The 25172-nt window shown below is 43.7% G+C and overlaps 1 protein-coding gene across 2 annotated transcripts in view; it reads right to left on the bottom strand.

Annotated features, from left to right (window-relative positions):
- Positions 1 to 25172, bottom strand: part of ROR2 (receptor tyrosine kinase like orphan receptor 2) — a 217691-nt gene that overhangs the window by 18564 nt on the left and 173955 nt on the right. For both annotated transcript variants that reach the window (XM_068237986.1, XM_068237978.1), the window contains 3 exons: positions 24369 to 24656; positions 23176 to 23206; positions 3949 to 4076 (listed from right to left, as the gene is read on the bottom strand). In XM_068237986.1, coding sequence (XP_068094087.1) covers positions 3949 to 4076; positions 23176 to 23206; positions 24369 to 24656 — 447 coding nt within the window. The remainder of the gene's footprint in view (positions 1 to 3948; positions 4077 to 23175; positions 23207 to 24368; positions 24657 to 25172) is intronic.

The following is a 25172-nucleotide window of genomic DNA, read 5'->3' on the forward strand; positions in this document are numbered from 1 at the left end:
GTTACACTACAGTCCAAATCAAGTCTGAATGGAGAGAGTGTCATTTACAGCCCTGGATTCTTAACCCTCCCAGTCCCAATGACAGCGGATGTAGGGGTGGTTCTGAAACATCCCTGTAAACTTGATCCCAGGAAAGCTCCTGACCCGGACATTATATCAACCCTCTGCCTAAAAACCCTGCTGCTCAGCTCTCCCCTGTCCTCTCCATCCTGCTCACACAATCCCTAATGGAATGCAAGGTCCCCTCCTGCCTGGAAAGGTCCACCATTATCCCAGTCCCAAACAAACCGGGTGCTCTGAATGACTACAGACTAATTGCACTAACATCAAATGTCATGAAGAAAAGCTGGGCTTATTCCACTTGAAACTCACCACCAAGGAACCGACTGCATAGCCCCCAACCGTCCCGGATTGGTCGGGATTCTCCCGATTTGGGGGGGCTCTCCCGCTGTCCCGGGCCCCCCCTCTTGAATCCCGGCCGGCTGGGCAGAAAAGAGGTGGAAAACTGATCGAGGCTCCAGCCGCAGTAATGAGGGATGCGGGAGCTGCACTACTTCCTTCCTCCCTCTCTCTGAATACCCCCCTATGTATGTCTGTGCCCCCCCCCCCCTGTAGGCAGAGTGAGCGCAGCGGAGCGGGCAGTCGAGTCCTCTTACCGCTGATGCACGCGTACTGACACCGGACTTCCATGTGCTTCCTGTTTACTATGACGTCACAGGAAGCACATGGAAATCCGGTGTCAGTACGCGTGCATCAGCGGTAAGAGGACTCGACTGCCCACTCCGCTGCGCTCACTCTGCCTACAGGAGGGGGGGACACAGACATACATAGGGGGGGGATTCAGAGAGAAAGGGAGGGAGGGAGGAAGCAGTGAAGCTCCCGCATCCCCCATTACCGCGGCTGGAGCCTCGATCAGTTTTCCACCTCTTCTCTGCCCAGCCACCCTTCCCCCCCAACCTAAAAGTGGCACCCTCCTCCGCACCCACGGGCATTCCCCCTACCACCCTCCTCCCCAGGTGTCAGTGCACCTTGGCCCCTGCACCCGTCCCAGGCACCCAGTCCTTGCCCCCTGTCCCTGCACCCAGGCACCTGGCCCCTGCACCTGGCACTCTGTACCCTTCCCCAGGCACCCAGTCCCTGTCCCTTCACCAGGCACCCTGAACCCATCCCCAGGCACCTGGCCCCTGCACCCTTCCCCAGGCACCCAGTCCCTGCCCCCTGTCTCTGCACCAGGCACCCTGCACCCATCACCTGGCACCCTGTACCCTTCCCCAGGCACCCTGCACCCTTTCCCAGGCACCCTACCCCCTGCCCCAGGCACCCTTCCCCAGACACCCTGCCCTTGTACCAGTCACCCTGCACCCTTCCCCAGACACCTGGCCCCTGCCCCAGGCACCCTGTATCCTTCCCCACGAACCCTGCACCCTTCCCCAGGCACCCTGGCCTCTGCACCCTTCCCCAGGCACAAAGTCCCTGTCCCAGGCACCCAGTCCCTGTCCCAGGCACCCAGTCCCTGCCCCCTGTCCCAGGCACCCAGTCCCTGCCCCAGGCACCCAGTCCCTGCAACCTGCTCCAGGCACCCTACCCCTGCACCCTTCCCCAGGCACCCTACCCCTGGCCCCTGCCCTAGGCACCCTGCACCCTTCCCCAGACACCCTGCCCCCTGTCCCAGTCACCCTACTCCAGGCACCCTGCACCCTTCCCCAGGCACCCAGTCCCTGCTCCCTGTCCCAGGCACCCAGTCCCTGTCCCAGGCACCCAGTCCCCGTCCCAGGCACCCAGTCCCTGCCCCCTGAGCGCCACCCTCCCTGCCTCTGAGTGTCACCCTCCTCTCTGCCCACTGGCACTCTCCTCTCTGCCCACTCGCACCCGCCTCCTCTCCACTCACACCCTCCTCCTTCCCACTGGCACCCTCCTTTCCACGCAGTGTCACCATCTCCCACCCACTGGCACCCTCCCCCGCAAACTCCCTCCCATTGTCACCCTCTTGCAAAAGCAGGGGTGTGGCTTAAGGCCGCACAGGGGGCGTGGCTTAAGTGTCCCTCTTTCACATCTTCAAATGTTCAGAGACTGACCCTCTCCAGTTTGCTTACATGATAAGCTGACAATTCAACGTGCATCGCACACTGCGTGTGGATGAAGGACTTCCTGACACACAGAACCCAAATGGTAAAGCTCGACTCCCTCACCTTGCAATTGCAAACCACGCACAAAGGTACTCCCCAAGGTTGTGTCCTATTGCCAATCTTGTTCTCCCTATGCACAAACTTCTGCATCACTAAGAATGACTCTGTCAAGTTGATCAAATTTGCAGACGACACCACCATTATAGGCCTCGTACACAAAAGTGGAGAACAAGCTTACTGAGAGGAGATTGAGAGGATCTGCAACTGGGGGGTGCAAGGACAATAAGCTCATCCTCAAACTGTTGAACTGACCATCGACTTCAGGCAAAAAAAAAAAAACTGAACTATCCCGATCCTCATTGAGGGTTCTAAGGTTGTCAGAGTCCCCAGTTCTAACCTCTTTGGTAACACCATCTCCAGAGACCTAAGGTGGGAAGAGAATGCCTCCAAAACTCAGAAAAAGGCTCAACAACAGCTGTTGCCACCATCAAGTCGATTCTATGTTCCTCTATCATTGTATGGAACTCGGGCACCTCCGTAAGTGACAAGTACGAGCTACAGAGAGTTGTCAAGGCCTCGGAGAAGATTACAAGGACCCCCCTTCTATCTCTAGACCTCCTCTACTCCTCCAGACTGTGATCCAGGGCCATCAGGATAACACACAATCCCTACTGCGCTGTCAACCGCTACCTCAATTTGCTATCATCCGGACGCCGTTTTAGGACCACCACCACCAGGACTTTAAGATGCAGAAACTCTTTTTTTTACCCTAAATGTCCTTGCCATCAACTCAGGTTTCCCACCCAAATAACAATCCCCCATGTGTTGTGAGTTTGCCCCAGTATGTAACATGTTCCCATATCATCATGTTCCCATGTATGTTCTCAATGTATTTATGTTCTTATTGTATGTTCATCTCTAAACTGTCTGTGCCAAAAGAAATTAATTGCAGTATACCCTTTTCTTGGCAAATAATTCTGTTTCTAATGTAAAAGGAACACAACCTAATATTATGCAGTTTAGGGAATGTATAAACACATTTTTGTGTCATCATGGGGTTGATTACTATTGCCCAGTAACATTTCTATGTGTAGAAAGGGCGCTGCAGTTTTCCAAATGTTTATGTCGGTAACAACATGCATTGGGTACAAGGCAGAACAAGTACAGCAGCATGACAAAGGGCAGGGATTGCCCAAAGCCGTTGCATTATTGAAAACAAGGTGGCTTTTGTAAATGGATGCCTGTGTGCACTAGAGTCACCTGAACTGATCACTGAGTGAAAACAGCAGAATTTTTGTTCTGCCTACAGTATCCAATAGGGACCACAGTATCTTTTTCTCACATCTCTTAAAATGCATAGTTCGTAAAGGACGAGAAAGCCGGAAACAGGTTTCAGCTTCCTGGTTTATAAAACTGTAAAACTTTTTAAAACGTCCTTTAACTCCACCGTGTAATTTACTGTATGTATAAAATTTGTGGTTGCGAATGCCATTACAAAACCTGCTGTTCGCTTGTTCTGAATACAAGCAACTAACTGCAAGGGATTCTCCAATCATCTGCTAGTTATATTGCTCAGGAACTCCTGTGTTTGATGTAGCAAGAAAGTTCCTATTAGTAGGTACTTGTGCACTATGAACTGAGCTGTATCAAGGAAATATTTTTCTTGAAAGGTTATTATGCTGTTGCTTATCTTTAAAAACAGAGGGGAAGTTCCGCGTTCAGGTCCGCGTTAACTCCAGGAAGATATATGAGCTGAAAAAGTTCTGCAAACCAAATATTGTCATCAAATGTAAAAACAGAAATGATCCTTAACGGTCTTTACCTGTAATTCGGTTTTCAATTTCACCCTGCTTCTGGAGGGTATCTACATATATACTTCTGTTCTCAATAATCCTGGCACAGGCAATGCCCCTGTAGGGCTGACAAAACCCATCTTCCTGGTAGTCATCTCTGAATGGAGAGAGAGAAAACACATTACAGCATTCCATAAGTAACACTACAGATGTCTATTTGTTAGACAATACCACAGTTATGTTTCAGGGAAAGTACAAGAGCAACAGTCCTGGAGCGAATTAACAACCCAGGTGCTGTGTTTAAAAAAACAACAACAACACTCTACTTTTACTGGATTAATCACAAACATGTTTAACCTAATGCGGACCGATGCAGTTTAAATCTACGTCGGGCGGGTGGCGCTGCAGTTCTGACTGGACGTAAGCTCTACGTCCCATTCACCGCGCGTCCCGCCCGTTCCCGCCGCTCTCGACGCTTTCTACCCGCCGCAATGTGCTGCCCTGCCGCCTCTATGATGGCAGAGCACTGTGAGCCGGGCAGGAGCTGTTTTCATTGGCTCCTGTCCCTGTCATTACTGTAAGCCAATCCCATTGGCTTACATTGAGTGACAGGGTCAGGAGCCAATGAAAGCGGCTCCTGATCGGCGCACCACAGCGCTCTGCCGTCATAGAGACAGCAGAGAGAGCAGCCTGCGGCGGGGACAGAGCGGCGTGACCGGCGGGAGCGATGGATTATTGCGGCGATTCGTCGGGATACGGCCTCTGGTCCTTAAGGGGGCAGAGGCTGCTGGTACCGAAGTGGTTAAAGAAGTCAGCTATGAGGAGATGTGAGAAGACAGCAGGGACTTATTGTTTACAATCCATTACACAAAAGGGGACACTAAGAGCCAATAAACTGTAGTATGTTGACATGTAAAATAGGGAGTTATGTGAGCACAAATGAAATATACTCACAAACCAGGGTTACCAATTAGTTATGTGAGCACAAATGAAATATACTCACAATCCAGGGTTACCAATTAGGCAACCACTATGTAGGCAGGTGGGTAGATTAGACCTGACCCCACTCAGGTTAAAAGTCGCTCTCTGTAGATCAGAAAGAAGGGGATAACACGCCTCCAACTAGGGTGGACTTAGCAATATGCTATGCGTTTAGGTCGTGAAGCCAAGTGTCTCTGTGTCTGTGTTGACACAGAGGTACTTGGTTTCCTTACCTAATCACAAGAGTTTGCTCCAGTTACTGCCTGAGGAAGCAGGATTGAACCTGCGAAACATGTTGCACTATAGAGTAATTGAATAAATGTATTGTTGACCAGTAACTGAATCTGTGTCTACTTTGAGGCGGTAAGTCCACCACTACCTCCTCTTTCAAACGTCTTTTAATGAATTTTATCATGTATTGTCACCCCCGTTAAACTACCAGTATATTTAACAATATTTAACAATCCATTGCAACACAACGCCTACATCCCCAGCCCAACTAAATGTAAAAAAAGGCATTATTCATTTCCGCTGGGTTTTTACTACAGGGTTGATATCTCAACACTGTTTGGTTGTTTCACTCTGTTTAACTAGCCCTAACTGATTTAGAAACCCACCATCCTTCTTATGTCTAACCTTAGCCTGCCCTATTGAATGTCTCTCCCTACCTAATCTTCCCCCTTAATGATAACCCCTTACTCATGAAAGCTCACTTCTTGAACCTTGACGTCTAACTGTAACGTCACCCCCTTCCTGGCACCTAGCCCTAATAAGCCTTACTAATCACCCTCCTGCTGTATCCCCTACCTCACGTGATCAATGCCTAGCCCTAGCCTCCATCCTAATGGTAACCCTTTCATGACCCCTAGCATCAACACTCTTACCTATAAAATTAACCACCCTGTACACCGTCCTATAACCTGCTTTGTCTCTTCACTGGTGGTGCTGAATCCAAACTATTACTCATATTTGGCTTCTTCATCTCTGGAGAACACATGTAACCCCAATGTAGTATCAGTAGTTAGGCTGTGCAGAGCTAAACACCAGTGCCAAACTTATTTTGTCAGAACCGAATGCCACTTTTTGGCAGTGTCAAAGTTATCCTCTTGGAGAGAAGAAAAATCACTTACACATTGTTAAATGCTGGTTGTCAGTGCTGGGTTTCCATGCAAAAATAAATACATCAGAGAGAAAACCATAGTGATCATGAAATGTTTTCTAACCTCCATCTCTTCTCACAGAAGGATAAGATGGCCCTTAGTCCCATTCTGCACTTACAGATATGAGGTAATTGTCTGATCTAGTGACATGCTGTGGGCACGCAGAATGAGATTTATACACAGCTAAAAATACATGATAAACAAACTGCAATGGAATGACATAAAAGTCAGCAGAAAGTCCTGAAAAATAGTGGAATGTCTTCAGCACAGCATTTAAAATGCTATGCAAGTACATCTTGAAATGTAATTCTACCTGTAAAGCCAGAAAAACTTTCCAAATATTACGATCAGAACACAGTATCAGCCATTTTGTGATCTTACTGATATTTCCCAGTACTACATACCCTTCCAACCATTCACTTGAAGATAATGGCACTATATTAATAAAACATTGTCTTGCACAGTTCCTTGTGCTTGTACAAGCCAAGGTTTTGACACAGAAAAGAGCCCACAGAGGAAAGAAGTGGTGCTTCTGGGTGTAACACAAATCTACACAGACAAATGCAATTTAACCAAAAACTCTAACTTAGGAATATAACACACATCAGTAAATACTCTACTGCAACACACAGCAGAAAATCTATTTAGCAGCATAAAAAGCACTTTATGAAACTGTTTCTCCAAGGCTACAGTTTCCAGCTTGCTTTTCAGTTCACCTCTGGCTGCTAAATGGTTAAAATGTAACGTTTCTCCTAGACTGTTATACAGCAGCCTTAAATGTGCTGGGGTCATGACTAGCTCATTTATAGCACAGCTGCATAGTGGCAAGACACAATGTACATCCTGGGGCAATGCAAGTGTTCATTCAGTCAAGGAATGCTGGATGGCCAAGGGGCATTCCATACACGCTAATCACAGGTTGTTAACGTGCTCCAAATTCTACTTTCCTGCTAGCCGCTTTTTGTCAAAATTGATACTTAATTAACTATGAATCCATTAATTATAGGCACTTTTCCAAAGAAATTACCTTAATCCTGGGTACAATTTGAGGTTTGGTGAAGGAAGGCTCATTGAAACGAAATATATAACCTAAAAATTGTGGCCACTTTCAGTATGTGAATGCAGTTTATAGGAAGGTATAGCTACAGAGTTTCCTGTAAGTTCTTGTCAGTGGGGGGCATAAGGATCAGCTTTCTTTCCCCCTCAGAGAGGGCCATGCAGACAGGTATACGGTATACCATACAGGTATACAAAAATGTGCTCCCCGCTATAAAACTGAGTGCAAAGTGAGCAGGCACGCTTTACTAGAGAATTAACTGAGCTGAAAGTGTGCTTATTTGTTAAATTGAAATATAAATGCTTTCAGCTGTTCGTAAAGGATATTGAATAGGAAAGCTACAGTTTGATTTGTGATTCATAGCCCCACAGCAACATTTAAAATCCAACAATGACTAGTAACTAAACCTCAAGTGAAAGAAAAGTGCATTTCCACTTTCTGAAATCAAACCCAGATTCCGGTCCGCTTTGTAAAGCAAATTTTGACATCTGAAAGACAAGCAAAAGGTATAATCGCAACATGGCAGCATGGTCTGTCCAACTACATACCACCTTCATGTCATGTGACAGGACAGGTAGAATGCTCATTCCGTCATAATGCTTTACTGTCCCAATCTCCTCATGTATGTTCTCCACACGAACCCACTCAGAAATCTTATATGGCAGCAAGACACTATACTGAGGGAAAACCCAAAAGATTAGGAGAGCATGCAAACTTCATGCAGAAGGCAGTCAGTATTCTGGATGGAATTCAAGCCTGCAATGCTAGTGTTAGCAGCTAAGAGTGCTAACTACAATACATTTAATGGACTAGGCTTCTACAGAACTCTTCAGAATTCTGTAAAAGTCCCTGGTGCTGCCCTTTACCTGGTCTGTAGGCCTTTAACACGTTCAGGATGGAAGTCCTAATGTACACCTCTACCTGTCAGCCTAAGGAAGGGGCAGATATAAGCCAACTCAGGGAAACTGCAAGCATCAGAGATCAGTTACCAAGGTTAAAGAAGGCTCTGATAGGTCTTGTATCCGATTGGTTATCATTCTCATGTGGTAGCCTTTAGAAACCTTACTCCGGACCAGTAATAGGGACATTGGAACTCAGAATGTTTTAGATTATAATTTCCTTAATTAAAATGTTAGCAAAGTCTCCATTTCCAAAATTGTATCAAGGATCTCTTTTATACACATATGTTATGCTTGATAGCCTTGCATTTCTTCTTGCCAATCCTTTTAATGTTTTTCCAGCTTCAGTTCCACAGCAAGATGCATGTTCACAGCCATAGGCAGAATTTTAACAACAGGAAACTGGTCTATTGCGTAGGCTGTCTGAGAGCGGATGACAATTTAAGAAGTGATGACCCCATGGACTCCTGGGATACCCATTTCAACTGGTGACCTAAACGATCACAGTGTACCCCCCTGGAAGTCCTGTAAACCCTCAAGCATGCCATCTGGACACATTTCTGCCATGTGTTAAGGCAAAGGGAAGATCTTTCGGGTGTGAGGAGTATATAATTACAAAGACTACTCTTGAGAACTCTGTTACCTCTTTATACTCCATTTGTTCAGTTATTTAGGCAGATGCTAATGTGGGGCCACTACCTACATTTTCCCTGTCTTACCCCCATTCATGCCTAACATCTTCCAAGAACCACCATTACCACACCCTGAAACATGAAACTTACTGTGCTTGACACCACAAAGTTCCTCCCTGTTGTGTTTCCTGTCTCCTTATACCCTTTCTTTGTAACCAGATAATTTTTCTAAGAAATGTACAGGTCCAGAGTAGGTGCACACTAATACCAAACTGCTGGAACATACTGATGCTCGATTTCCACCTCTAAAATACTCTTTACAACAGCTAAGGAATTTCACAAATGAGAAACTCAATACAACATAAAACTGGCATCATTTTTCTAAAACTGTAGGCAAAGTGAGATTGTGGAACTTGATTATCACTAGAAACAAGCCCATTTATACTCGGGTGGGCATTGTAAATTACCAGGTCATGAGACTCTATGCAGGGCAATTCCTCCAGCTTACATGATTGTTCTCTCATAGCCTGAGGAAGCAAACGCTATTGATAGAGGCTGCTTTACAGCACTTGGAAAATTCATAACAGTAGTCCTGACTGGAACAGTATTTCAGGACATTATTCTTTATTCCTGAATAACGTGAGGATTTGGAAAGAAAGCAGACTGTAATAACAACCTGTCATAAGATATTGCTTGTGTTCATTCTGTTTCCCTATGGCCATGTTGAAGTTATTGTCTTTGGGGGAAAATCTGTAATGTTAAAACCATTTTGCTATGGTATGCGAAAGGTCAGAATTACAAGGTCACCTTGCATGATGTTCTGCTGAGCCAGTAATTGGAAACAGTTGCTTGGTCCTCTGTAAGGACCAGGAATAAGAATAGTCAGCTTAAAGGGTTAACACGTTATGATTATGAAGCAGAAAATGGAGTCAGTCATCAAAAATATATATTCCTATACTTATCAGTATAGCTAATTCTGTAAGGCCTGTAAGGCACTGGTCCTTGTTTAGTAAATAACATCCATCCCACTTCATCACCAATAACTAAAAGCTTCAAAGCCCAGACCTCATCTGACTTTTAACGTTTTCTACTTATCTAACTTACCTATATATTATTGGATCTTGCAAACACAAAAGTGCAAAACTTTTATTTTGACTTATTTTGAGAAATTTCTTCTTCCTATGAAATTATTAAAGATGTATTATATAGAAATGGATGTATTATGTCGAAAAGGGAAGTAAAAGATGAAAAACATGAAACACGTTTCAGGAACCTGGGCCCATATGTTGAACGCACAGTAAAATAAATACTCTTTCAAATGGGAGGCTGAACTTGCCTGCCTATCAGGCTGATCAGCCTCCTGGCTGCCAGGCACGAGTGCTTTTTGGCTGCAATTTCATGCATCCAAATGGCAGCATCTGTATCACATGGGTGTCATTGTTTCACAGGCAGTGTTACCTTGCGCCAGAAAAAAACACACGGCATGACTTATTTGAGCATGGCCGCAGCCATACTCAGATGCAACTCAATGGGTGGACATCCCTTCAGTACCTGAGCACCCCACTACTTTTACCCCCCCCCCCCCCCATGGGTGCAGTCATACCAAGATGCAACTCAGTGGGAGGTGGGGCACCCCTTCAGCAACAGAGCAACCCCCTACTTTTAGTCCCCCCCCCCCCCCCCATGGCCGAGTCATTTTGAGATGTAACTCAATAGGAGGGCACCTCTTCAGCACCTAAACAATCCCCTACCTGTAACCCCCCCCCATGGTCACAGTCATACTGGGATGCAACTCATTGGGGGGGGGGGGCACTGCTTCAGCTCCTAAGCAACCCCCTTCTTCTAGCTTCCTCCTCCCATGGCCGTAGCCGTGCTGAGATGCAACTCAATGGGGGGGCGCCCCTTCAACACCTAATCCACCCCCACTTCCAGCCACCCCCCATGGCCGCAGCCATACTGACTTGCAACTCAGGTGGTGGGGGGGGGGGGCGGGCACCCCTTCAGCACCTGAGCAAGCCCCTACACCTAATCCCCTCCCGGCCACCCACAGTCTTCTGTGTTAAGGGGGCCTAACTGCATTTAAAATGTGCAGTTTTACCAAATGCCCTATTAGTCTCCCTTGATCCCTAATACTTGCACTCCTCTTGTCCACACAGGTAAACAAGTGATATCTTCTTAATCTGTTCTATCTGCCACTTCTCTGTGCATACCACTACACTGGATTTACTGTGGTTATGGCTTTTCCAATTAAATAAATTGTAGGGCCATCTACTTTCTTCTCAGCAACACCATATGGCAGCTGGAGGAAATGGTGGTGTGCTGACTCCTGTAATGCCTAGAACACACCATACATTGGTTTTCTGTAAGATCTACTGTAATTAGATTATTTTCTGTAAAGTACTGGTAGAGACTGGCCATTATCTCTGGTGCATTGTTTTCTGGCTATCTCCTGCTGAGTAGAACAATGCCTAATTGCTAGGCAGATAGATGGTTATATAGATAATTTCCAACATGTTGGAAGTTATCCATCTGGCAGGTAATGCTGGGAATACACGGTTCGTTTTTGCCTTCGTTTAAACCTTCGTTTCGATTGTGCCTTTTGTCCTTTTCGATCCCGAAATAATCAGTCATACGGTTAATATCACCACCCATGGTTTCGTTTTTTTTTCCGATTCTGATGGTTTCGTTTTTCCAATGATCGAAGGCTGCAAAGAAACGAAACGAAAATCCCTTTTTACAGGGACGGACTAGCATAAACGAATATATAATCGATCTGAACAGCCATCAAGCCTACCAATGGCTCGATTAGATGGATAAAGAGAGATAATATCAAACATGTTCGATCACTAGTCGTTCGTTTTTGGGGTCTATTAATCGAAACTATAATGAGATTATGACTATTTTCACATACGTTTTCAACACTCGATTCGTTTACCGAACGAATCGAAGGTTTAAACGAAGGCAAAAACGAACCGTGTATTCCCAGCATTAATCTAACAGAAAATCCAACAGAAAATTGTATGGTGTGTACTAGGCAAAACACAGCCTCCCATGTCTTGGAGCGCAGACAACAAGGGAACATGTAGTATGGAAGGTAGGCATTTAGAGGGCTATTTCATACTATTACTTATTGCTCGAATATCTTTTAACATTTTCCTGTTCAAAAAAGATATTTCAAAAATCTATTCTAGTTCTAAACATACTGTAAATTAATAAAATGGAAATTAAATGAAAACTCCGCTCAGACTTCTGCTGCTGTGCAGTGTTGGTGTTTTTTTTCTCAGATCACTCAGATCACTGCTCCATCTTTTATTGTGAAAGCTGCCTTGCAGGGCTGTGTCAGCAGTTAGTGAGATAAAATTACTCACAACTATAAGCGCCCCAGGTACTCTCACCACCTGGGGACACCGCCCACAACTACACTGGGTTGGGGTGTGGTTGTGGGCAGCATCCCCAGGCAGTGAGAGTACCTGGGGCGCTGCCCACACTGCACCCCTTCCCCTTTATATGGCCCTCTGACCCAAGCCAACGTTGCTAGCATGTTCCCAAATCGTTGCGTGATTTTAAATGTAGGTTAGGGTGAGCTGAAGTGATGTATTATTATAGTAACTTCTGACAAAAGTGAGGCAAATACCTTCTATTTCAAGAAGACAATCTTGTATTTAACAAGAGTATATCTGGTATCATAAAAAGGATATTATTACTTTTGGAGTGGCCAGGCTGTCCTCTAATAGTCTGTTATCATAAGAAGTTATTTTCATTATATACAGAAATTCTAATGCAAAATAGTTGTGTCTTTTCTCCTGATGTCTGACTATTTTTCTATTAGCCTCTTATTGAACTGAGTCATTTTTATCCAGACTCACCTCTAAGGGCCCGTTTCCACTAGAGCGAATCCGCATGCGTTGTCTGCATGCGGATTCGCATAACCAATACAAGTGGATGAGACTGTTTCCACTTGTCAGTTTTTTGGTGCGTTTTTCTGTGCAGGATTTTTCTGCACGGTAGAGCCTGCAGAATTCGCCTGCGTGAGGAATGCAGGCGATTCGCAGGCTATGTATTTAATAGGGAAAACGCACATGCGTTTTTTGCCGCGATTTCGCGTGCGAATTTGCACGAAAACTAATGCAAATTGAACCAGGCAGTGACATGGTTAAATTCGCATATACCCTGCCTATGCGAAATCGCATGCGAAATCGCGGCAAAAAACGCACGCGGAATCGCATCCGCATGCGATTTCGTCAGCGGTGGAATCCCGGTGATTCGCACCGCACTAGTGGAAACGGGCCCAAGTGTTATCTCTTGTCTAAACAATTCTCTTTACTCCTATGCACCTGGGTCTGATAAATCCTTTAAATATGATTAGGTGTGTGAATAGAGCTGTGATAAGCAGAAAAGGATGGGAAAGAGGAGAAATTGAAATAGACACTTGAGAAAATCAAAATGCCATGCTGCCTTGCACTATGTAGTCAATAAAAGAAGATACTTGAGGTTTGGTTGAGCCTGGGTTGTTGCTCACTTCCAGTTTCAGTCTAGCTGCTTTAATTAGGTTAGATCATGGAACGGCAATTCTACTTAAATCGGATCCGAGATGAAAAACTAGCTATAACAAGTAACTTGTCTATACAGTATATCTTATCTAAAGTTTAGATAGTTTACAAAGCATATTTAGCTGCAAACAGCTTCAAAAGTTTATTATTATTTATTCCTGTGATACAATGAGGGCAGCCATGTTGTGTTTGTCACATTATCACAGGCTGAGGGCTGGAGATGCTATCAGCTTGCTTGTGTATAAATTCAGTCCCCTCTCCTCCTCCCTTTTTTTAGATGTTTATCTCCTCATCTGATGTAAGTGGTTTTTGAAATGGCACACCTTATCAAACAAGTAAGTGATTTATTTCTAATGCTGGGCATACACGGTACATTTTTGCCCGTGTAATCGAGCCGCTGGCTCGATTCCGTCACATCCCCGCGGGCGCCTGGATCGATTCCCGCTTGTCCCCGCAGGCGCTTCTTATCTTTTTTTCGTTTTTTACCATTGTCCTGCCTGCGGTATCGAGTGGGGAATTGATCCGGTGGGTGATTGGACACGTCGGAAATTATCAATCGAGCCATCAGCGGCTTGATTACACGGTACAAAAACGTACCTTGTATTCCCAGCATAACCCTTTCTTTTATTTCCCTCGCCCTCTCTCTTCTTTCTTTTATACAGGTTTATGCATACAATTGATTTGACAGAATTTCCCGAATTGTATGGTATGCTGTACTATGTTTTGCAGGTTTTATATCAATGAGTTATATGCACTCTTTAGCTGCTATATATAGCATTGCATGCTAATGTGATGGTTCATATATGCATGCTATTGCACCACTTGCATCGCACAGACGGGTAACCACGGCAACACATGCCGGGGACTTAAGCGGCTGTGTCCACCATGCCCCCATCCCATTGAGAGTCCTTGTGGGCCCATAGGTGGAATTGGCACTTACAGACCAGCCCCCCACACACCCTGCACATGATTGGCTCACTTGAGCATCAATGTTGTGGACAGCGACAAGGACGTGTACACTGCCTCTGATCCTGGCCAACGAGTGCGCCCATTCGCCAAGAGTCTGCTGACGCAGCTTTGCCAAAGCAACGCCAGCACAACACGAAAGTACCCCAGCAAGTTTGCCTCAGTCGCATAGCGTCGTGCAGTTGCGGTTTTTCCAGTGATTGCCATGGTTTTCACTGCCCATTCAATTTAAATCCCAATCGACCAGTTGTGAGGCATGGGTGACTTTACAGGTGAGGGCATGAATTGTTACTTATGACAGAAGACGATTCTGAGCATTTGCATAATTGTTGCACTGATACCCTTTTGCATAGTGCTGCAATCTTTGACAATGACATGCTCACTGTTACTAATCCCGCTGCAACTTTGTGTTTTCTGTATGCAAATTGATTTAGTGGTAGATCCCTTATTAGCCGTGGGCAGTCCTTGACCATTATTGCATAGTATTTATATGCACGGCATGATGTAGCACTGTATGTTTGTCTGCATTTATCTGATGAAGGGGACCCGCCATGGTACAAAGCAATTGTCATAACTTTGTGTTGACAAATGTTATATGAAGAATTAATAAACTTCAGCTTTGAAACTACCATGGTGTGCTAACCTACTCCTGGAGTTTGCCTTGTGCGATGTAGGAAAAACAAACTAAGGTATAAGAATGTAAACTGTTCAAACACTTTATTTTTTGTGCTGCAGTGTGGCCTGAATAAAAAGCTTTGTCTTCAGGACTACTTGGAAATAATTGACACTATCCAATGTGATACACCCCATTACACCAACACCATCATAATCCTCACCAATAAAATCTGCAACTCAAAACTGGTGTCCGACCGCAAGCAATACACCACACAACAATGACTCAATGACCAGAATACAAGGTAGGTGAAAATACAATTTTTTCCTTCAAATGAGAATTAAGGTTTCCAGGACTTCAAATACTGTAGGAAAAAAAACGTAATTTGTTTCAAATGTGTTTCCTCTGAAACTGCCAAAGCATGCAAAAAGACTACTAAACTTCTTCCTAAAACTAACAGACATTACTAAACGTTTCATCAAAGAAAAAAACGACAGCACATTAAATTCTTCAATCGCTAAATAATTGCAGATGAGGTCAAGATTAATGGAAAGAAAACATCCCAACAGAGTTCTTTACTTTGTAATTACTTAATATAATTTGTAATCAAAATTAGAAGACATTTATCAAAAACCAATGACTCAACCATCCCAGCAATACCACCATCTGTAAGAGTTCACAGGTGGCAATGCTATGCATACGTAAACTTACGTATATGACTATAACTAGAGACTGCAAACAAGACTATTTTTAGTTGGATTTGTTTTATATCTGTTTACATAACACCATACTTGGAAAATGTATCCGTTTTAAAAGAACCAAACTGAGTTTAGGACTCTGAAATGTAAGGGCTCATCTGACCTGGGCATGGTTGCCAAAATATCATCAAAGGGGCACAGGACATTGGTTGTTTGGGAAGTGCAAGTTAAAAATGTTTTACAACATCTGAAACACTATGTTGTAAGAAATCATACATATTATAAACAGATCAGATCCCCACAAATATAAGACAGATCAGTGCACCACAAATAAAAGAAATATAACAGGTTGGCAAAACCCTGTCAACGATCTATCTTGGTATTATCTGTTCATTTGGAAGTCAAATACCTCTCATGCAACCAGAAAGGCCATATAAATTGGTCAATTTCATGTTATATTGGTGACCCAATGAGACAGTTTGGAGAATAATGAGTTACCAAGAAAGTGATACAATCTGTGGCCAACTTTACTCATAGCTCACTTATATAGGTATACTACAATTTGACATAGAAGATCTTCTCTTATAAATAGCTAGACACTGTATAATGTTACCCACCGGTGTACTGTAAAGTCTTCCTACTATGTTGTGTGAGGGCATACCAACAAAATCTAATCATATTATATTCAGCATAATACAAAGTGGGCCGAAATTGTACACTGGGGCCTAGTCGCGTGCCGAAATTGTACATTGGGGCCTAGTCGCGGGCCAACCTCAATGTCTACTAGCCGCCTTCCTCCCTAATAAAGTGCTCTGGTGTCTAGAGGTCCTCCCTCCCCTATACAGTTCCCTGGTGTCTAGAGACCCCCACCCTCCCCTATACAGTTCCCGGGTGTTTAGTGCTTTCCCCCTACCTCCCCTATATGGCTTCCCTGGTGTTCTAGGGCTTCACCTCCAATATAGCTTCCCTGGTGGTCTACAGTGGGCCAAATGTAATGCAAAGTGGGGAAACCACTTGAGGGCCAAATTTAATGGCTCTGAGGGCCAGATTTGGCCCACGGGCCGGAGTTTGACATGTATGGCATAAGGGCTCTTACAATATACTGTAGTTGATAACATTGCAAAAAGGTTTCACTATCGTACTTTAAATTATGGGGTCAGATTATAGGGACATTAAACTTTAACTGACAAGAACATCAGTTTGATGTCTAAACACCTGCCCCTTTTTTCTTCATTTCATCAAAATATGGGTGAGAAGTAGTTGGCCTTGGTGAAATTTTGCAACTGACTGCTTTGCTCTCAATTGCTGGTGAGAGACCTGTAACGTCTCCTCTTTCTCTTCTCTGCATAAAATAGTGTATGCAGCCCAGCTGAGACAAATGGCCTGAACCCTCACGCCCAGTGATTATGTTTGTGGAGATCTTTAAGCTCTGTACAGACACTTGGATTTTTTTGGCCAAATCTTTGGTGATGAATTCAGCAGTCTGCTGGCTGGGCGCCAGCAGACTGCTGAATTCATCACAAAAGATTTGGCCAAAAAAATCCAAGTGTCTGTACAGAGCTTAAAGATCTCCACAAATATAATACTTTGATGGACAGTGTTTGCTAAATATGTGCAGCTCAGTCAAGCACTACCACAGCCAACAATAATTTCTGGTCAAAGCCTAAAGCATCAGGTAACCATCTTGTATCTACGGTAATGTTGGCCAACAATGAATGGAATGTTTTCATTTGCTATCGCATTTTCAAAACTTCAGATTTCTGCAAAAACAGTACCCAGTGTCCACTAGGATGCTGAAGGTGCTTGCCAGCCCACCCTCTGCAGACAGAAAAGTCTAAGGCAGGGAACACACTTGACTGTTTTCGTGCGCATTTTCTGCACAGAAAAACTGAGAACTCATGTTAATCAATGGGCTAGTCCACACTTAATATGTTGTTCGCGCGCCAAAAAAAAAACTGACATTCTGCATCCTGATTCTGCACATTTTGTCAGTTTTCTCTATCAATTACATCAGCTGCTGTGAAAAAACGCGCGCGCTTTCCTGCATAGAAACACACTTGGTGTGCAGAAAAAGTATGCAGGAAAACGCGCGCAGAAAACTGAAAGACAAGTGTGTTCCCTGCCTAAAGTCTACGGGTACCTTTTGATATACATTACCTCTAATTTATTGCATGGTGTATTACACTAGTTAATGCAAACTTCCAGTATGTGAAAATGCTGTACATTTCTCCTGATACTTCACTCTTTTACTGACTTTTCATATTGCATTTTCACTATGAATCCTCCCAGTCTTAGAAATGACTATAAAGTACAGAAGCAAGACATTTCCCATGGCAGTCTAGTAAAATACAGTCGCTATTTTACAACATATAATAATGTGTAAGGTACTTTGGTGTGTGAGTCAGATTACAAGTGTTCAGGAGAAATTTTAATGTGCAGGCCCGTTAGCAGTAGATGGATTTACACCTTGGAATGGGGTACTATGGATACACCAGCAAAATCTAATTGAACACATTTTATCACCTCTCTGCCAAAAAAGAAAATAAAGAAACACTAATACTTTTGAACATAGTCAAAGACTAGTCACAGAAGGGTGATTAACTTAAATCCAGAAGAGTAGTACAATCCTCTTTTTATCCAGAAACCTGATAGTAACAGACAGGCATCAGCAGTGCAGAAATGCAGGACCCACCACTTTACATCCTCCCAGACCACACACATCTCACTTCTCATACGTTTACAATTGCCTCTTTCTGCTTGAGCTATTCCCATATATCTAGTGCTTACCAATTCTGAACACATTGCACTGATATTTGCACCTTTGGAAAGTCAGATTTCATTTCTTCCTGGTATGTTTTTGCGGTTAATTATGCATACATTACTTCTGGTGTCCTGTATGCACAGCTACAGTATTACCGTCCTGGCCTTGCAGAGCAAAAGCTCAGAGTGCAACTGGTTCAAAGAAAGGCGCTGATTCATCAAACTATGTGCAGGATAAGAAGGTATAAAATGAACATAAACCTCACCATACAGATAAGATGCTCAGCATACCATTGGGTTAATTCATCAAACTGCGTTAATATACACGCATACACAGCGCGCAGTAATATTACAAAGTGCACAGTAATATTCCCTTAGCATACATGTCCAACTACCGCACCATACGCTTGTAGCACGACCACAGCACTCCGGTAGCATGGCTGCTACTATGGTAACACGCACATTACTGTAGTAGCAGCCGTGTTACTAGAGTACTGCAATCGTGCTACATGTGCGGTAATATTATGTACTGTATGTGCGGTAATATTCATTTTATAATCAACCCCATGGTGTGCTGAGCATCTTATCTGTATGGTAGGGTTTATCTTCATTTTATACCTTCTTACCTCAACAAAAATAGGATCTCTCCATAAGAATCACAATTAGTATATGCTTATTACATTGTAAATATGTTTTAAAAGTTGCTTGTAGAACCATTTGTGGAAATTGTAGTACAAAAAATATTGGGTAGACTAGCTAATCTGAGCTTTGTTTTTTTTTTTGTTGGTTTTTTTTTTTTTTTTTTGCTTTGTAGTCTGGGAAACTATTCAAAACTATTCAAAACACACAAAGACCAAACATGGATTTACTGGCAACTCTGAACAATACATGACAGCTGTGTGTTTTGTGTGAGACAGGTTTGCAGAACTACTGACAGCAACCATAGCTTATCTGTAACCAGACATATATGGAGTAAACTGGAATTCCCAATGGATTATGCCAAGCCACATCAACCCTAGCGAACTGATCCACTCAGTCAATAAATGAATACCTTTACTGGTTCATAAAGCATCATGTTCATTTGAATCCCGTGCTCCATGCTTTAGAGATGACCTATGTAGGTAGCATTCTCCAAAAGCATCGCTGCCATTTTATCAATGAAACCTTTACATTGTCTAATGTAATGACTTGTATGTGATATTAATATGTTCCAAGTAATATACATTATGTTACGTCTTTGTACTATGCAAAGAAAATACGCCAGTAATGGCCAAGCAGTAATCACCATGGCCTCTGGTTTTGGCATGATTAAGTATAAGGCATACATGTCAAACATTAAATTTGGCCCTCAAGTGGTTTCCCCACTTTGCATTATGTTTGGCCCACTCTAGACCACCAGGGAAGCTATATTGGAAGTGAAGACCTAGAACACCAGGTAAGCAATATGGGGAGGTAGGAAGAAAGCACTAAACACTAGGGAACTGTAGGGAGGACCTCTAGACACCAGAAATCTTTATAAGGGAGGAAGGTGGCCAGTAGACATTGAGATTGGCCTGCAACTAGGCCCCAGTGTACAATTTCGGCCCACTTTGTATTTGAGATTGACACCCCTGGTATAAGGGAATGCATACAGGTTAAAGTCTGTTCAGTGAAAACGGGTAACAGTAAGAATACCCAGCCTGCCATAGGGCCTGTTCACACTATTAGTGGGAGTTGCCCCTTGTTGCTATGCACAGTCTCCAATGAATGAGTAGCAGCACCAAGGCACATAAAAAATGCACATGACCGTGTAATTTAACAGCACTAAAACAACATAGCACTAAAACACAAAGCGCACATCTTTCTTGTGAACAACACGTCCTGTGCAATATACTGTGATGTTCTTAAACACATATAGGCTTTGATCCACAAAGCAGTGATAACCGTTATCACGCTGTGAAAAGTGCTTTGCACGAAACTTAGTGTGAAAACAGTTATCGCTTGCAAAAATTAATGTTTGCGCAATAATGCAAATTTTGCGCACATTAACGTTCTGCGTTCGCGTAATAAATTTGCATTATCGCACGAACGTGAAGGTTAACGCGCAAAAAAAGCGTTAGCGCGCGAACGTGAACTTTTACACGCGATAACCGTTTAACGCAGGCAAAGCACTTTTTCACTGCTTTGTGAATCAAGCCCATAGTGAGAACAGACACTCAAAGGAAAGCATCAGCAGTACATTGTGAAAAATGGCAGAATATTTGTAAACTGGATCTAAGAAAAACTTTACCAGTGTATAATCAGAGTTGTTAAACTAGGACTGCAAATCCCCCCCCCCCCCCCCCCAAAAAAAAATCACAGTTTCATACAAGCTGGAGCATATTTGTAACAATGAAATATACAATTTTCCTCCCCTTGTTTAATGTTCAGTTATCATGAAGATTATGTTCACATACTACAACCTGCTAGTGGTATTGTTGTCTAGGAATCTCTCAAAAATGAATCCTCGTGCTTACAGCTTAATTCTGGCTTCAAGTTTATTTGTCATTGCCAAAATCCACTGCAGTTAATTGTTAATAATTCCAGTGCAACTGTAGCTAAAAAATACAGTCATCTATATACCTTTTTTCCCTTTTTCTCCTAAACAATTCAAACTCTAGTATAAAAATCAATAAAAATATAAAACATGCAATAATCTAAAGGTGGCCATACATGGTACAATTTTTCATTTTTTTTCGATTCATTTAGTTCGATTATTCCATTAGATCGAATATAAAGATTTTTCCAGCATGTCCGATCAGATTTTTCTTGAAAAAACGGGATAATCATTCAAATTTCTAGATCGAAAAAAAAAATATTTTCAACTTTCATTCAATTTGATCATTTAGATCGAATAAACGGGAAAATCGAACATTTTTATTGTATCGTGTATGGGCACCATAAAGCTGTTTTCAAGAGTAAAATCAGCAAAACTAATCATCACAAAACATATTGAGCCCAAAGCCCAGCGAGCGGGTGAGGTTTCTGGAATGTCCACTATCCAAGTAAACATAGAGTTAGAATAAAAAGATTTCCGTGGGAAGCGAGGACCCAACCTGCAGCCCAGGGAGGGGGCAAGAGCATAATGATTCCAATAAAGTATCACTTTAAATAACTCACCCCATAACTCAGGAACGATGCATCGCACTGATGCGGTGCACAGGGCAAACTATATCTATAATTCCAAAAGGGGAGTAAATATCTTTTAAACAGGGCAATCAAATTCGGTAGATGGTATCAGAATCAGAATAAAAAGGAGAGATGCCCAAGGAAGTTGGCCTAGGGGAGAAAAAAAATGTATAAATCTGGTCTTGGTATTACCACTATGTTACTGTGACTTCTTTCATTCCAGATTATTTAACCAAGTTATGGCACAGCATTAATATCAATTTAAAGAGACCTCGAGGTGTGTTTAACCACTTGCCGACCGCGCACTCATAACGCGCGTCGGCAAAGTGGCAGCTGCAGGACCAGCGACGCAGTATTGCGTCGCCAGCTGCAGGCTGATTAATCAGGAAGCAGCCGCTCGTGCGAGCGGCTGCTTCCTGTCAATTTACGGCGGGAGGCTCCGTGAATAGCCTGCGGGCCGCCGATGGCGGCTCGCAGGCTAAATGTAAACACAAGCGGAAATAATCCGCTTTGTTTACATTTGTACGGCGCTGCTGCGCAGCAGCGCCGTAAGGCAGATCGGCGATCCCCGGCCAATCAGCGGCCGGGGATCGCCGCCATGTGACAGGGGACGTCCCGTCACTGGCTGCACAGGACGGATAGCGTCCTGTGCAGCCCGGATCTCTCCAGGGGGGGCCAGGTAGGAGAGGGAGGGGGAGGATTTCGCCGCGGAGGGGGGCTTTGAGGTGCCCCCCCCGCAACACCCGCAGGCAGGAGCGATCAGACCCCCCCAGCACATCATCCCCCTAGTGGGGAAAAAAGGGGGGCGATCTGGTCGCTCTGCCTGCACGCTGATCTGTGCTGGGGGCTGCAGAGCCCACCCAGCACAGATCACAGAATACAGCGCTGGTCGTTAAGGGGGGGTAAAGGGTGGGTCCTCAAGTGGTTAAAGAATGTTATCTGCATACAGAGGCTGGATCTGCCTATACAGCCCAGCCTCTGTTGCTATCCCAAACCCCACTAAGTTCCCCCTGCACTCTGCAATCCCTCATAAATCACAGCCGTGCTGTGAGGCTGTGTTTACATCTGTAGTGTCAGTCTCAGCTGCTCCCCCACCTCCTGCAGAGCTCCGGTCCCTGCCCCCGTCCCTTCCCTCCAATCAGCAGGGAGGGAAGGGATGCAGGCGGGGCCTGGAGTTTTGCAGGAGGCGGGGAGGGCAGCAGACTGACACTATAGAGATAAACACAGCCAGCTCTGACAAGCTGTTTGTCAGCAGCACGGCTGTGATTTATGAGGGATTGCAGAGTGCAGGGGGACCTTAGGGGGGTTTGGGATAGCAACAGAGGCTGGGCTGTATAGGCAGATCCAGCCTCTGTATGCAGATAATATTCTTCAAACCCACCTCGGGTTCTCTTTAAGGGCTGAAAATGACCATTAATCCAGCAACTCAAAAGCAGAGGATGAAATGGCAGAGGGCATAAATAATTCCAAGGCTTCCAGAAAATGCAGAATTGCAGAGAAAATGGTCAGAGACTGGCATAAGCAAAAACAAGCTTTGGAAGAGATGCCCAAAAACAAAAAACCTAAACAAGGACAACACGTTTCTTACACAGTAACTTTCGTAAAGTATCGATAGTAAGAGCAAAATCCTCTTCTCTCTTACTTTTGTAATTGCTGTATACTTTATTGGGCACCATCTGAGCTATCCAATAAAATTTGTATAGCATCTCTGTGTTTTGTACCATTCTACAATCTCAAATTGAGGAGATGGTGCTCTGTACCATAAATAATTAATAATGAAATGTAGTACTTACTGGAAGTTGGGATTGGGACTATGTGTAGGTCCTGTAAAAAAAAAAAAAAGGATACAGAGTTAGATTGCTCAGATTTTTTAAACAAAACTACTTTACCAGTTATTTGTATGAATGGTGAAACAAAGGCAGGGGTAGGTTAGCAGGTATAAGTGTTATCCATAGGTGGGGGTAGGGGAGGATAAGGCCCCATTCACACTTAGAAGCGCAAAACGCCGGCGATTTTTGCCGGCGTTTTGCGGGAGTGATTTTTCCGCGATTTCACGCAGAAAAATCACTGGACAGTGCAGTGATTTCTCCACGATCGCGTTTAGCACTTTTATAGCACTGTACCGCGATCGCCGGAAAATCGCCTGAAAATGGTGCAAGCTATGCATTTGCTTTTCGTGATTTGGGGCGATTTGCGGCGATTAGCGCAAATTGCCCAAGTAAGAACGGGCCCATATGTGTATTACACTAGCGCTTTGAAAAGCGCTAGCGTTTAAGCATTTTGACGAAAACGCCGGCAAAACGCTCAAGTGTGAATGGGGTCTTAGTGTTAGGAGTAGGTTAGTGTTAATCTAAGTACACACATGCGATTATTGCTGCCTGTTTAGGTTTAGAAAATAATATTTTGGGCAACAAATTGAGGACCGATGCTGCAGAAAAGTCTTGCCTTCCTTTGAATCAGTCATGTGTTATGTTGCTATGAAGGAGGGTGGAGGGACGACGATCGGTCTAAGACAGAGTTGCTTAAGGTTCTAACATGTTGGATCCTTGAGCAATGTTGAGTGTACACTGTACACGCACTAGATAAGAGAATGAACGTCAGCGAAATTGATCGTTATTGACCATTTTTGACAACATTTATCAAATGTGTGTACGTACCATTAGGTTTTTATAGCTGCTCAGGCTCTAACAGGCATTACTCTAGTATTGCAAGCATTATCCATATACCCCAGGTTGCGCTAATTACACAAAATGTGCTACGTAAGTACCGGTAAAGTATTTTTGATGATTTAGAGCTGCTTACTTACCAGCATGGTCTGAATGTTGGGGTTTAAGTTACTATTATGTGTTTTGTTTTTTACAGCAAATATATTTTTATCACTAAAAGGTTACCCTCTCATCAGTCTAATGACATTTTAGAGACTGTCTAATATTTAATAAATGAACTTCATTTTCCTGCTTCTGCAACTATTTAGCTGAACACTTACCAAGCCTGACAAAAAGAACTCCAGTTGCAGAAATGGTCTTTATGCCATTGGTGGCAACACACTGATAGTAGCCAGTATCTGTGGTGTCCAGATCTTGGATCCTCAACCGTGAGCCATAGTCTGTTTTCCTGATGGTGATTCTTTTCGGTTCCTGCACCACTGGGGCATCATTCTTCAACCACCTGACATTTGGCAGTGGGCTTCCGGCCACCTTGCAATGGAGGGTGGCTGCTTGACCCTGAACAATTGTAATGTTGTTTACAGGTTCCACAAACGTCAGAAAATGTCCTGGGGAGACACAAAGGTCACAAAATATCAAACTTCAGTTCCAGCAAGAAGCAAAAGCCTTAGGGCACATCTCTAAATCGACTTGTTCAGAACAGCTTGAATCTTGGATGTAAACCTTTTTGTCAGGGTGTTAAAATTCAGACAAATCTGTCTATGCACACAAATTCATAACATACTTCCTACAATTTATAAACACACTTTCATTATAAACATTATTTTCAGTAATGTTTCAGACAGTGGCCATTGTCCAATAAACTTTTTCTCCTGCGGTTTCTCCCAGGAGATATTTTTTCATTTTGTCTAAAAATATTTTTTCAACATTTGGCAATTGCTATAAAGTAAGTAAAATGTGATAAACTTATTTTGAGTATTTTTTTGCATGCTGGAAGCTTTATAAGTATTTTAGAATCAGAATCAATTTCTTTTCGCCAAGTAAGTTTGCACCTACAAGGAATTTGTCTTGGCAGTTGCTTAACAAACACAAGCAAAAACAATACAAGGACAGACGGTGTGTAT

This window comes from Hyperolius riggenbachi, chromosome 1, assembly GCF_040937935.1.
Source record: "Hyperolius riggenbachi isolate aHypRig1 chromosome 1, aHypRig1.pri, whole genome shotgun sequence".
Lineage (NCBI taxonomy): Eukaryota > Metazoa > Chordata > Amphibia > Anura > Hyperoliidae > Hyperolius > Hyperolius riggenbachi.